Genomic DNA, 15,167 nt, shown 5'->3' with positions numbered 1-15,167 from the left:
GTTGGGTGTCTTGCCAACACTCACCAGTTTACATTATCTATGGAGGTCGTTGACTCAAGTTGAGTTTGTTTGCCCTTGTAAGATATGTGATCAATTTCATTTTTATAATTGACAAAGTCCCAAATTGATTGATTTTATAGGTATTATGGACATCTCTCTCCAAGTTGAAATATCTTCATATTTTGTCGATGTTTAATTCTCATTTTCAGTATACAGTAGGGTACACACACACACACACACACACACACACACACACACACACACACACACACACTATAACTCAGGTTATGAAAAATTCCGTTGCACCCTGGTGTCACATGCCTGTCTGCTGCTGTCATGGTTTTGTAGCTTTCACACTCTCTCCTACTAACGTTAGCAATATAAGGAGAGTTGGCGAATGTGGTGAACTAAACTTTACCTGTCCGTGCTGCTGCTCTAGTTTCAACTGTTCTGCCTGTGGCTATGGAACCCTGACCTGTTCACCGGATGTGCTACCTGTCCCAGACCTGCTGTTTTCAACTCTCTAGAGACAGCAGGAGCTTTAGAGATACTCTTAATGATCGGCTATGAAAAGCCAACTGACATTTACTCCTGAGGTGCTGACTTGTTGCACCCGCGACAACTACTGTGATTATTATTATTTGACCATGCTGGTCATTTGTGAACATTTGAACATCTTGGCCATGTTCTGTTATAATCTCCACCCGGCAAAGCCAGAAGAGGACTGGCCACCCCTCATAGCCTGGTTCTAATATATGTTTCTTCCTAGGTTTGGACCTTTCTAGGGAGTTTTTGGGAGCTGTTTGGGGTTTTAGGCGGGGTTTCTGTACAGCACTTTGAGATATCAGCTGATGTAAGAAGGGCTTTATAAATACATTTAATTCTGATTGCCACATAATGCATTGCAATGTCCGTTGAATGCGAGTGAGTTTAGTCCGTTGGTTCAGCGGTGTGGTCCACGACTATCCTGAGATTTTGAGTTGCTATGATACAATGGAGCTTTGTGTCAAGTCTTTCTCTTTCACTCTGTGGAAAATAAATAAATATGGGTTGTATTGACAATGGTGTTTGTTCTTCACTGGTTGCCCTTTTCTTGTGGCAACAGGTCACAAATCTTGCTACTGTGGTATTTCACCCAATAGATATGGGAGTTTATCCATCCTCGCTCTCCCCTCTTACTCTCTCTCAAAATGCCCACTCTTGCTCTAAACCAATCATGTTTTGTCCTCTCTACCCACTTTTCATCCACTTGTTAAGTTTGTCTCCCTCCTTCACTCTGTTTATCATTATGCTCTCTTTTTATCTCTACACCCTCACGTTCTCTTCTCCTCACTGTCCTCTGTTTCTACTTCTCTATCAAACACTACCCCCTTTCTCCTGCTACACCAGCTTTTCTCTCTCCCTCTCTCTGTTTATTAAACACTACCCCCCTCTCTCCTGCTACACCTGCTTTTCTCTCTCCCTCTCTCTGTTTATAAAACACTACCCCCTCTCTCCTGCTACACCTGCTTTTCTCTCTCCCTCTCTCTGTTTATAAAACACTACCCCCTCTCTCCTGCTACACCTGCTTTTCTCTCTCCCTCTCTCTGTTTATAAAACACTACCCCCTCTCTCCTGCTACACCTACCCCCTCTCTCCTTACACCTGCTTTTCTCTCTCTCTCTCTGTTTATGAAACACTACCCCCTCTCTCCTGCTACACCTGCTTTTCTCTCTCTCTCTCTGTTTATAAAACACTACCCCCTCTCTCCTGCTACACCTGCTTTTCTCTCTCTCTCTCTGTTTATGAAACACTACCCCCTCTCTCCTGCTACACCAGCTTTTCTCTCTCTCTCTCTGTTTATAAAACACCCCTCTCTCCTGCTACACCTGCTTTTCTCTCTCTCTCTCTGCTGAAACACTACCCCCTCTCTCCTGCTACACCAGCTTTTCTCTCTCTCTCTGTTTATAAAACACTACCCCCTCTCTCCTGCTACACCTGCTTTTCTCTCTCTCTCTGTTTATAAAACACTACCCCCTCTCTCCTTCTTTTCTCTCTCTCTCTCTGTTTATAAAACACTACCCCCTCTCTCCTGCTACACCAGCTTTTCTCTCTCTCTCTCTCTGTTTATGAAACACTACCCCTCTCTCCTGCTACACCAGCTTTTCTCTCTCTCTCTCTGTTTATAAAACACTACCCCCTCTCTCCTGCTACACCACCTGTTTATAAAACACTACCCCCTCTCTTGCTACACCAGCTTTTCTTTCTCCTCTCTCTGTTTATAAACACTACCCCCTCTCTCGTGCTACACCAGCTTTTCTTTCCCTCTCTCTGTTTATGAAACACCTGCTACACCTGCTTTTCTCTCTCTCTCTCTGTTTATAAAACACTACCCCCTCTCTCCTGCTACACCTGCTTTTCTCTTCCCTCTCTCTGTTTATAAAACACTACCCCCTCTCTCCTGCTACACCTGCTTTTCTCTCCCTCTCTCTGTTTATAAAACACTACCCCTCTCTCTGCTACACCTGCTTTTCTTTCTCTCTCTACACCTGCTCTTTCTACACCTGCTTTTCTCCCTCTCTCTGTTTATAAAACACTACCCCTCTCTCCTGCTACACCTGCTTTTCTTTTCTCTCTCTGTTTATAAAACACTACCCCCTCTCTCCTGCTACACCTGCTTTTCTCTCTCCTCTCTCTCTGTTTATTAAACACTACCCCCTCTCTCCTGCTACACTCTGTTTATAAAACACTACCCCCTCTCTCCTGCTACACCTGCTTTTCTCTCTCCCTCTCTGTTTATAAAACACTACCCCCTCTCTCCTGCTACACCTGCTTTTTCTCTCTCCTCTCTGTTTATAAAACACTACCCCCTCTCCTCTACACCTGCTTTTCTCTCTCCTCTCTGTTTATAAAACACTACACCTCTCTCCCTGTGCATGTGTTTTCTCTGTGTTTATCTCTGTCTGTGTGTGTCCCCAGGTCAATAGGTTGTGAGTGTGATGGCGTCGGGCAGTACTCTCAGTGAGGAGGAGAGGAGTCTGAGGGAGTGTGAGCTATATGTACAGAAACATAACATCCAACAGCTGTTGAAGGACTGCATCGTACAGCTATGTACCTCCCGGCCAGACAGACCCATGGCCTTCCTCAGAGAGTACTTCTGTTTATAGGCTGGAGAAGGTGAGTCTAGGTGGGCGGGGTCATGTGTGTGTGTGTGTGTCTCTGCTGATATTTGTAAACAAAGACAAGTATCCATCTCAAAGTGGACAGAAAAGTCCAAACCTATTCTGCTCTAATGGTATACAGTAATACAACTCTATTATATTCTGTGTTTATCTTCTGTGTGTCCCCAGGTCTCTGTAGTGTGAGCTGTATGTACAGAAACATAACATTCCCACTAGAAGGGTATACAGTAGAGTACTCTACTCTCTGTGTTCCCACTAGAAGGGTATACAGTAATACTCCATCTATACTGTGTCCCCTACTAGAAGGGTATGTGTTCTGTGTGTTCCCACTAGAAGGGTATACAGTAAGAGCTCTATTCTACTGTGTTCCCCACTAGAAGGGTATACAGTAATACTCTATTCTACTGTGTCCCCACTAGAAGGGTATACAGTAATACTCTATTCTACTGTGTTCCCCACTAGAAGGGTATACAGTAAAGAGCTCTATTCTACTGTGTTCCCCACTAGAAGGGTATACAGTAATACTCTATTCTACTGTGTCCCCACTAGAAGGGTATACAGTAATACTCTATTCTCTGTGTCCCCACTAGAAGGGTATACAGTAATACTCTATTCTACTGTGTTCCCACTAGAAGGGTATACAGAAACTCTATTCTACTGTGTTCCCACTAGAAGGGTATACAGTAAACTCTATTCTACTGTGTCCCCACTAGAAGGGTATACAGTAATACTCTATTCTACTGTGTCCCCACTAGAAGGGTATACAGTAATACTCTATTCTACTGTGTCCCTACTAGAAGGGTGTAATCTCTATTCTACTGTGTCCCCACTAGAAGGGTATACAGTAATACTCTATTCTACTGTGTCCCCACTAGAAGGGTATACAGTAATACTCTATTCTACTGTGTCCCCACTAGAAGGGTATACAGTAATACTCTATTCTACTGTGTCCCCACTAGAAGGGTATACAGTAATACTATTCTACTGTGTCCCCACTAGAAGGGTATACAGTAATACTATATTCTACTGTGTCCCCACTAGAAGGGTATACAGTAATAGAGCTCTATTCTCTCTGTGTTTCCACACTAGAAGGGTATACAGTAATACTCTATTCTACTGTGTCCCCACTAGAAGGGTATACAGTAATAGAGCTCTATTCTACTCTGTTCTCTACTAAGAAGGTAAATACTGATATATTCTATACTGTTCTACAACTACACTGCATTGGGAAAGTATTCTGACCCCTTGACTATTTCCACATTGTTACATTACAGCCTCATTCTAATATGGATTACATATCAATCTACACACACTACCCCGTAATGACCAAAACAGGTCTTTACATTTATTTATTTTTGCAAATGTATAATAAACAGAAACCTTATTTACATAAGTATTCAGACCCTTTACTATGAAACTTGAAATTGAGCTCCGGTGCATCCCGTTTCCATTGATCATCCTTGAGATGTTTCTACAACTTGATCGGAGAAAATGTAGTAAAATTTAAATTGATTGGACATGTTTTAGAAAGGTGCACACCTGTCAATATAAAGTCCCACAGTTGACAGCGCATGTCAGAGCCAAAAACCAAGCCATGAGGTTGAAGTAATTGTCCATAGAGCTCGATGACAGGATTGTGTCGAGGCACAAAGGGAACCAAAACATGTCTGCCGCATTGAAGGTCCCCAAGAACACAGTGGCCTCCCATCGTTATTAAATGGAAGGAGTTTGGAACCACAAAGACTCTTCCTAGAGATGGGCGCCTGGCCAAAAGGAGCAATCGGGGGGAGGGCCTTGGTCGGGGAGGTGACCTAGAACCCAATGATCACTCTGACAGAGCCCAGAGTTCCTCTGTGGAGATGGTTGTCCTTCTAGAAGGTTCTCCCATCTCTGCAACACTCTACCCATCAGGCCTTTATGGTAGAGTGGCCAGATGGAAGCCACTCCTCAGTGAAAGGCACATGACAGCCCGCTTGGAATTTGCCAAAAGGCTCCTAAAGGACTGTCAGACCGTGAGAAACAAGATTCTCTGGTCTGATGAAACCAAGATTGAACTCTTTGGCCTGAATGCCAAGCGTCACGTCTGGAGGAAACCTGGCATCATCCCTATGGTGAAGCATGGTGGTGGCAGCATCATGCTGTGGGGGATGTTCTTCAGCTGCAGTGACTGGGAGACTAGTCAGGATCGAGGGGAAAGATGAATGGAGCAAAGTACAGAGATCCTTGATGAACACCCCAGTCTGCTCTGGAGCAGGTTAAGGTTCACCTTCTAACAGGACAATGACCCGAAGCACATAGCTAAGACAACGCAGGAGTGGCTTGGGGACAAGTCTCTGAGTGGCCCAGCCAGAGCCAAGACTTGAACACGGTTTAACATCTCTGGAGAGACCTGAAGATGAGCTGTGCAGCGACACTTCTCATCCAACCTGACAGAGCTTGAGAGGATCTCCAGAGAGTCATGGAGTCTGAATACTTTCTGAATGCTCTGTATCAGGGCTCTACACTGGCCTTTTTTTTACAAGGAGCCTAAGTTGGAAAGATGTTGGTGCGCAAACACACTGACATTTAGGAGCACAATGGACCATTTTGGAGGTAATAGGAGTTCTAGAATCCTTCATTGTGTGCAGGTGCTCCTAAATAAGGGAGGAGGAGATGCTGCTCTTGTTTTTCACAAATGTGGAGTTTTACGTCTGTAGCTTGTTGTTGGCCAATCAGAAGTCATCAAAGTGCCAATAGACTATGGTCGTAGAGCCTCGCTCTGTGTGGGGCAAAAGTTAGGAGATATTTACTCAACGGAAGACTGAATTAGAAGTGAAAGGTGGGCTACAACGACCAGGAGCCAACAGGCAGGCTGCTACTTCATATTCTGAATGGAGTTGTTGTTGTTTGTAAATGTAGGATGAGAAAGGTCACGCAGCCTCAGTTAGCCTAGCTAGCTAAACTAGCTTCTCCCGGGTTAGATGCAGTTTAGACTGGGTACAATATAATCCTAGTCGATGATAAATTAACCAGCTATGGCAAGCAATTGGTCTACTATAGCTCAGGTCAGCTTGGTTTTTATGCTGTCTCTCGTCTCTCCCACCACCCGGCTAATAAAGAAGCATTTAAAAAATGTATTTAACTGTTGCTTCCTTCACTCTGATCGGACCGGCTCTGGATCCGACCAGGTCTATAGGGGGCGTGTCTAATTGTTTTTGGGTCCGAAGGGGGGTCAAAGCGGACCTCCGTATTATTATCTATGTATATCGGGTCTGGGTAGGTAAAGCCCCAGGTTAATTTTGGAACCGTGAAGATCTGTTCTATTCTACTATAACTGACCCCCCCTTCCCCACCAGGAGGAGGCTAAGCAGATCCTACAGCAGTAGAAGATCTGTTCTATTCTACTATAACTGACCCCCCTCCCTTACCAGGAGGAGGCTAAGCTGAGCCCCCCACCAGGAGGAGGCTAAGCAGATCCTACAGCAGCAGAAGATCTGTTCTATTCTACTATAACTGACCCCCTCCCTCACCAGGAGGAGGCTAAGCAGATCCTACAGCAGCAGAAGTCCAACTCTCGCTCCGACTCCCGTGAGGATGAGGTGTCTCCTCCCATGAATCCCGTGGTGAAGGGGCGGCGGCGGCGCGGTGCCATCAGCGCCGAGGTCTACACAGAGGAAGACGCCGCCTCCTACGTCAGAAAGGTCAGGGGGGGTCAGCCCTCAGCCAATCACGCATCGCTACAGGTGCACCTGAACCTACAGTTATTACTATCAACTTCTTCTAGGCTACTTCCTGATCATCCACCCTTTTCCACAAGTGTCACCTTGCACTTTACCCATCATGCATTTAAAAGCATAGGATTGGGGGGTGTAAAGCATTGGCTTTACCATGGTAAAGTCCATGCAGATAAAGTGTAGGAGTGTACACTTCAGGAGAAGGGTGGAGAATCGGGCCTCGGCCACTACTTCAATAATGATCAATAATAACCTTAACGACTGAAGGCAGTTTGCTTTGTGATCAATGAAGCCGTTCCTTTCTGCCTCCTGCAGGTTATTCCTAAAGACTACAAAACGATGGCCGCCCTGGCTAAAGCCATCGAGAAGAACGTGCTGTTTGCTCACCTGGACGACAACGAGAGAAGGTACGAACTGTGTTCGCGGGTTGTTGTGTGCTAAACCATTAGTGTTCTCCTGGTGCTGTGCAGTGAAAGCAGTGTGTGATGTTGATCCTGTCACCGTGTCGACCACCTCTCCCTCCGCTCTTCACAGCGACATCTTTGACGCCATGTTTTCTGTCACCTACATCACCGGGGAGACGGTCATTCAGCAAGGTATGACATTTGACCTTTTTCCACTTTGGGGTGAAGTCATGGGAAAGTTTAAAAAAAATAAAAATAAAATTTGTGGCCTGTCCAGGAACAATCTCCTGGCTGTCGTTCCAACATGATCACATGACCATCATTACTGCTGGGTCAGAGTGGGTCTCACAGCTGTTGTTTTCCACCAGGTGACGAGGGAGACAACTTCTACGTCGTTGACCAGGGAGAGATGGATGTACGTCCCTGTTTTCTGTTATGTACAGTAGGGAAGACAGACTACCTGTCTATGGTCTATATAGTGGTACATATGTTATGTACAGTAGGGAAGACAGACTACCTGTCTATGGTCTATATAGTGGTACAGACTACCTGTCTATGGTCTATATAGTGGTACAGACTACCTGTCTATGGTCTATATAGTGGTACAGACTACCTGTCTATGGTCTATAGTGGTACAGACTACCTGTCTATGGTCTATATAGTGGTACAGACTACCTGTCTATGGTCTATAGTGGTACAGACTACCTGTCTATGGTCTATATAGTGGTACAGACTGTCTATGGTCTATAGTGGTCTGTCTATGGTCTAGTGGTACATCTGTTATGTACAGTAGGGAAGACAGACTACCTGTCTATGGTCTATAGTGGTACATCTGTATGTACAGTAGGGAAGACAGACTACCTGTCTATGGTCTATATAGTGGTACAGACTACCTGTCTATGGTCTATAGTGGTACAGACTACCTGTCTATGGTCTATAGTGGTACATCTGTTATGTACAGTAGGGTTAGACAGACTACCTGTCTATGGTCTATAGTGGTACAGACTACCTGTCTATGGTCTATATAGTGGTACAGACTACCTGTCTATGGTCTATAGTGGTACAGACTACCTGTCTATGGTCTATATAGTGGTACAGACTACCTGTCTATGGTCTATAGTGGTACATCTGTTATGTACAGTAGGGTTAGACAGACTACCTGTCTATGGTCTATAGTGGTACATCTGTTATGTACAGTAGGGAAGACAGACTACCTGTCTATGGTCTATAGTGGTACATCTGTTATGTACAGTAGGGTTAGACAGACTACCTGTCTATGGTCTATAGTGGTACATCTGTTATGTACAGTAGGGAAGACAGACTACCTGTCTATGGTCTATAGTGGTACATCTGTTATGTACAGTAGGGTTAGACAGACTACCTGTCTATGGTCTATAGTGGTACATCTGTTATGTACAGTAGGGTTAGACAGACTACCTGTCTATGGTCTATAGTGGTACAGACTACCTGTCTATGGTCTATAGTGGTACACTCTGTCTATGGTCTAGTAGTGGTTAGACAGACTACCTGTCTATGGTCTATAGTGGTACATCTGTTATGTACAGTAGGGAAGACAGACTACCTGTCTATGGTCTATAGTGGTACATCTGTTATGTACAGTAGGGTTAGACAGACTACCTGTCTATGGTCTATAGTGGTACATCTGTTATGTACAGTAGGGTTAGACAGACTACCTGTCTATGGTCTATAGTGGTACATCTGTTATGTACAGTAGGGTTAGACAGACTACCTGTCTATGGTCTATAGTGGTACATCTGTTATGTACAGTAGGGTTAGACAGACTACCTGTCTATGGTCTATAGTGGTACATCTGTTATGTACAGTAGGGTACAGACTACCTGTCTATGGTCTATAGTGGTACAGACATCTGTTATGTACAGTAGGGTTAGACAGACTACCTGTCTATGGTCTATAGTGGTACATCTGTTATGTACAGTAGGGTTAGACAGACTACCTGTCTATGGTCTATAGTGGTACATCTGTTATGTACAGTAGGGTTAGACAGACTACCTGTCTATGGTCTATAGTGGTACATCTGTTATGTCTAGTAGTGGTAGACAGACTACCTGTCTATGGTCTATATAGTGGTACAGACTACCTGTCTATGGTCTACAGTAGTGGTACAGACTACCTGTCTATGGTCTATAGTGGTACATCTGTTATGTACAGTAGGGTTAGACAGACTACCTGTCTATGGTCTATAGTGGTACAGATCTGTTATGTCAGTAGTGGTACAGACTACCTGTCTATGGTCTATAGTGGTACATCTGTTATGTACAGTAGGGTTAGACAGACTACCTGTCTATGGTCTATAGTGGTACAGACTACCTGTCTATGGTCTAGTAGTGGTACAGACTACCTGTCTATGGTCTATATAGTGGTATATAGTGGTACAGACTACCTGTCTATGTCTGTCTATGGTCTCTATAGTGGTACAGACTACCTGTCTATGGTCTCTATAGTGGTACAGACTACCTGTCTATGGTCTCTATAGTGGTACAGACTACCTGTCTATGGTCTATATAGTGGTACAGACTACCTGTCTATGGTCTATATAGTGGTACAGACTACCTGTCTATGGTCTATATAGTGGTACAGACTACCTGTCTATGGTCTATATAGTGGTACAGACTACCTGTCTATGGTCTATAGTGGTACAGACTACCTGTCTATGGTCTCTAGTAGTGGTACAGACTACCTGTCTATGGTCTATATAGTGGTACAGACTACCTGTCTATGGTCTATATAGTGGTACAGACTACCTGTCTATGGTCTATAGTGGTACAGACTACCTGTCTATGGTCTCTATAGTGGTACAGACTACCTGTCTATGGTCTCTATAGTGGTACAGACTACCTGTCTATGGTCTATATAGTGGTACAGACTACCTGTCTATGGTCTATATAGTGGTACAGACTACCTGTCTATGGTCTATATAGTGGTACAGACTACCTGTCTATGGTCTATATAGTGGTACAGACTACCTGTCTATGGTCTCTATAGTGGTACAGACTACCTGTCTATGGTCTCTATAGTGGTACAGACTACCTGTCTATGGTCTCTATAGTGGTACAGACTACCTGTCTATGGTCTATATAGTGGTACAGACTACCTGTCTATGGTCTATATAGTGGTACAGACTACCTGTCTATGGTCTCTATAGTGGTACAGACTACCTGTCTATGGTCTATATAGTGGTACAGACTACCTGTCTATGGTCTCTATAGTGGTACAGACTACCTGTCTATGGTCTCTATAGTGGTACAGACTACCTGTCTATGGTCTCTATAGTGGTACAGACTACCTGTCTATGGTCTATATAGTGGTACAGACTACCTGTCTATGGTCTATATAGTGGTACAGACTACCTGTCTATGGTCTATATAGTGGTACAGACTACCTGTCTATGGTCTCTATAGTGGTACAGACTACCTGTCTATGGTCTCTATAGTGGTACAGACTACCTGTCTATGGTCTCTATAGTGGTACAGACTACCTGTCTATGGTCTATATAGTGGTACAGACTACCTGTCTATGGTCTCTATAGTGGTACAGACTACCTGTCTATGGTCTCTATAGTGGTACAGACTACCTGTCTATGGTCTATATAGTGGTACAGACTACCTGTCTATGGTCTATATAGTGGTACAGACTACCTGTCTATGGTCTATAGTGGTACAGACTACCTGTCTATGGTCTATATAGTGGTACAGACTACCTGTCTATGGTCTGTATAGTGGTACAGACTACCTGTCTATGGTCTATAGTGGTACAGACTACCTGTCTATGGTCTCTATAGTGGTACAGACTACCTGTCTATGGTCTATATAGTGGTACAGACTACCTGTCTATGGTCTATATAGTGGTACAGACTACCTGTCTATGGTCTATATAGTGGTACAGACTACCTGTCTATGGTCTATATAGTGGTACAGACTACCTGTCTATGGTCTATATAGTGGTACAGACTACCTGTCTATGGTCTATATAGTGGTACAGACTACCTGTCTATGGTCTATATAGTGGTACAGACTACCTGTCTATGGTCTATATAGTGGTACAGACTACCTGTCTATGGTCTATATAGTGGTACAGACTACCTGTCTATGGTCTATATAGTGGTACAGACTACCTGTCTATGGTCTATATAGTGGTACAGACTACCTGTCTATGGTCTATATAGTGGTACAGACTACCTGTCTATGGTCTATATAGTGGTACAGACTACCTGTCTATGGTCTATATAGTGGTACAGACTACCTGTCTATGGTCTATATAGTGGTACAGACTACCTGTCTATGGTCTATATAGTGGTACAGACTACCTGTCTATGGTCTATATAGTGGTACAGACTACCTGTCTATGGTCTATATAGTGGTACAGACTACCTGTCTATGGTCTATATAGTGGTACAGACTACCTGTCTATGGTCTATATAGTGGTACAGACTACCTGTCTATGGTCTATAGTGGTACAGACTACCTGTCTATGGTCTATAGTGGTACAGACTACCTGTCTATGGTCTATAGTGGTACATCTGTTTGTTAAAAATCCATTATATTGTAAGACAAAATACTGACAGAAGTTCATACTGTAGGGAAAGCTATTTCCATCAGTGAGGTTGTTGTTCTCTCTCTCCCTCCTCTCTCCCTCCCGCCTCTCGCCTCTCTCTCACACAGGTGTATGTGAACAATGAGTGGGTGACCAATATTGGGGAGGGGGGCAGCTTTGGCGAGCTTGCCCTGATCTATGGGACCCCCAGGGCCGCCACGGTCCGAGCCAAGAGCAACGTCAAACTGTGGGGCATCGACAGGGACAGTTACAGGAGGATACTCATGGTGAGACTGGCTGACTGGCTGGCTGACTGGCTGGCTGGCTGGTTGGCTGGCTGGCTGGCTGGCTGGCTGACTGGCTGGTTGGTTGGTTGACTGGCTGACTGGTTGGCTGGTTGGCTGACTGGCTGGCTGGCTGGCTGGCTGGCTGGCTGGCTGGCTGGCTGACTGGCAGAATGAGTTAATTCAGCTCTATGTAGATATATGATAATTCTACAATGTTATGAGGTGTTATTTTCCCCGGCAACAACATTATTGGGCGACATTGATTTGAACAAATCAGCTCCATATAGTTTACTGAGCCGCCACACGGTGTCAGTTCAGCATCTCTAACAATGGTAGGAATACCAGATGTCTGGGGCTAAATCTGAACACAGTTAGTACACATTTGGCTGTTATTATGGGACTTAACATGCTCTGTCTCTGTGTGTTTCTCTGTGTCTCTCACTCTCTGTGTCTCTCGCTCTCTCTCTCTGTCTTTCAGGGAAGCACTTTGAGAAAGCGTAAGATGTATGAGGAATTCCTCAGCAAGGTGTCCATTTTAGGTGAGGACCTACACATTCTACACATGATGACTCCAACCAACAAGCTGTTCAAACAGTTGGAGAACAGTCTAACAACATGCTACCTACCTACCTACCTATTTACCTACCTACCTATTTACCTACCTACCTATTTACCTACCTACCTATTTACCTACCTACCTACCTATTTACCTACCTACCTACCTATTTACCTACCTACCTACCTATTTGCCCCTGTTACCTGCCTGCCATTTACCCACCTGCCTGCCTATTTACCTGCCTTTTGCCTGTTTGCCTGCCATTTGCCTGCCTGTTGCCTATTTACCCATTTGCCTACCTGCCTGCCTGTTGCCTGCCTACCTGTTTGCCTATTTACCTGCCTGCCATTTTACCTGCCTATTTACCCACCTATTTATTTACCTATTTACCCACCTTTACCTATTTACCCATTTACCTACCTGCCTACCTATTTACCTACCCCTGTTTTTACCTGTTGCCTACCTGCCTATTTACCTGCCCCTGCCTGTTGCCTGCCTGCCTGCCTGTTGCCTGCCTACCTGTTGCCTTGCCTATTTGCCTGTTTACCTACCTATTTACCTATTTTTACCTATTTTTTACCTATTTACCCATTTACCTACCTACCTACCATTTACCTACCTACCCATTTACCCACCCACCTATTTACCTATTTACCTACCCATTTACCTATTTACCTACCTATTTACCTACCTACCCATTACCTACCTGCCTTTACCTATTTACCCACCCATTTTACCTACCTACCTACCACCTATTTACCCACCTACCCTATTTTTTACCTATTTACCTATTACCTACCCATTTACCCACCTGTTTACCTATTTACCTATTTACCCTATTTACCCCTATTTACCTACCTACCTATTTTACCTACCTATTTACCTTCCTACCTATTTTACCCACCTATTTACCTGTTACCTATTTACCTACCTATTTACCTATTTACCTTTTACCCACCTATTTAGCCCTATTTACCTACCTATTTACCTTTACCTATTTACTTCCCTACCTGCCTGTTACCTACCTATTTACCTGTTTGCCTACCTACCTATTTACCTATTTACCTACCTATTTACCATTTACCTTTTACCTACCCATTTACCTACCCTGCCTATTTACCTGTTGCCTATTTACCTTATTTGCCTATTTACCCATTTGCCTGCCTATTTGCCTGTTACCTACCTGCCTTTACCTATTTACCTACCTATTTACCTATTTTACCTATTTACCTATTTACCTATTTACCTACCTGTTACCTTTGCCTGTTTACCCTACCTATTTACCTGCCTGCCTATTTACCTCCACCTATTTGCCTACCTACCTTTTACCTATTTACCTACCTGCCTATTTGCTATTTACCACCTATTTGCCTTTACCTACCTATTTACCTGCCTTTTACCCCTACCTACCTATTTTACCTACCTATTTACCTACCTATTTACCTATTTACCTTCCTACCTACCTATTTACCTTCCTACCTACCTATTTACCTTCCTACCCACCTATTTACCTACCTACCTACCTATTTACCTTCCTACCTACCTATTTACCTACCCTATTTGCCTACCTATTTACCTTCCTACCTATTTACCCCTACCCACCTATTTACCTTCCTACCTACCCATTTACCTTTACCTACCTATTTACCTTCCTACCCTATTTGCCTTACCTACCCATTTACCTATTTTACCTATTTACCTTTACCTACCTACCTTTACCCTTTACCTACCTGTTGCCTTCCTACCTACCTATTTACCCTTACCTGCCCATTTGCCTTTTGCCTACCTACCTATTTACCTACCTACCCCATTTGCCTACCTATTTACCTACCTATTTGCCTTCCTACCTACCATTTTTACCTACCTATTTACCTACCTACCTATTTACCTACCTACCTACCTATTTACCTACCTATTTACCTATTTACCCACCTATTTTTATTTATTTACCTACCTATTTACCTATTTACCTACCTATTTACCTACCTATTTACCTATTTACCTATTTACCTACCTATTTACCTATTTACCTACCTATTTTATTTACCTTCCTACCTATTTACCTACCTACCTACCTATTTACCTACCTACCTACCTATTTACCTACCTACCTACCTATTTACCTACCTATTTACCTATTTACCTACCTATTTACCTATTTACCTACCTATTTACCTATTTACCTATTTACCTACCTACCTATTTACCTACCTACCTATTTACCTACCTACCTATTTACCTTCCTACCTATTTACCTATTTATTTACCTTCCTTTTCCTACCTATTTAACCTGCCTTTTACCTGCCTGCCTATTTTACCTACCTGCCTATTTACCTACCTGCCTGTTTTACCTATTTACCTTACCTATTTTCCTACCTACCTATTTACCTTTTACCTACCTATTTACCTATTTACCTATTTACCTACCTATTTACCTTCCTACCTACCTATTTACCTTCCTACCTACCTATTTA

The 15,167-nt window shown here is 43.6% G+C and overlaps 1 protein-coding gene and 2 long non-coding RNA genes across 11 annotated transcripts in view; 1 reads left to right on the top strand and 2 right to left on the bottom strand.

Annotated features, from left to right (window-relative positions):
* Positions 1 to 15,156, bottom strand: part of LOC127930270 (uncharacterized) — a 26,450-nt gene extending 11,294 nt beyond the window's left edge. The window contains exons 1-3 of the long non-coding RNA XR_008137608.1: positions 15,137 to 15,156; positions 14,877 to 14,940; positions 12,764 to 12,835 (exon numbers count right to left, since the gene is read on the bottom strand). This is a non-coding gene — a long non-coding RNA (uncharacterized LOC127930270). The remainder of the gene's footprint in view (positions 1 to 12,763; positions 12,836 to 14,876; positions 14,941 to 15,136) is intronic.
* The window catches only part of prkar1aa (protein kinase, cAMP-dependent, regulatory, type I, alpha (tissue specific extinguisher 1) a), a 43,281-nt gene that overhangs the window by 23,816 nt on the left and 4,298 nt on the right, over positions 1 to 15,167 (top strand). For 3 of the 8 annotated variants that reach the window (XM_052519823.1, XM_052519824.1, XM_052519822.1), the window contains exons 3-8: positions 6,674 to 6,883; positions 7,190 to 7,281; positions 7,409 to 7,470; positions 7,647 to 7,693; positions 11,979 to 12,137; positions 12,616 to 12,676. In XM_052519823.1, the coding sequence (XP_052375783.1) occupies positions 6,674 to 6,883; positions 7,190 to 7,281; positions 7,409 to 7,470; positions 7,647 to 7,693; positions 11,979 to 12,137; positions 12,616 to 12,676 (631 nt within the window). Of the gene's footprint in view, positions 1 to 2,978; positions 3,139 to 5,129; positions 5,144 to 6,673; positions 6,884 to 7,189; positions 7,282 to 7,408; positions 7,471 to 7,646; positions 7,694 to 11,978; positions 12,138 to 12,615; positions 12,677 to 15,167 lie in introns of those variants that run through there. The other 5 variants (XM_052519828.1, XM_052519827.1, XM_052519829.1 and 2 more) reach the window with 4 other exon arrangements.
* On the bottom strand, positions 8,208 to 9,584 carry LOC127930271 (uncharacterized). 2 transcript variants are annotated; one of them, XR_008137610.1, is made up of 6 exons: positions 9,542 to 9,584; positions 9,431 to 9,486; positions 9,198 to 9,309; positions 8,861 to 9,084; positions 8,604 to 8,715; positions 8,208 to 8,548 (listed from the first exon to the last, which is right to left on the bottom strand). It is a non-coding gene; the product is annotated as an uncharacterized LOC127930271 (long non-coding RNA). The 2 variants fall into 2 exon arrangements; XR_008137609.1 differs by having other exon boundaries at positions 8,208 to 8,715.

The sequence above is a fragment of the Oncorhynchus keta genome, chromosome 5 (genome assembly GCF_023373465.1).
Source record: "Oncorhynchus keta strain PuntledgeMale-10-30-2019 chromosome 5, Oket_V2, whole genome shotgun sequence".
NCBI lineage: Eukaryota > Metazoa > Chordata > Actinopteri > Salmoniformes > Salmonidae > Oncorhynchus > Oncorhynchus keta.
Note: the sequence above shows the minus strand (reverse complement) of the source record. Positions and strands in the feature narration are given on the sequence as shown.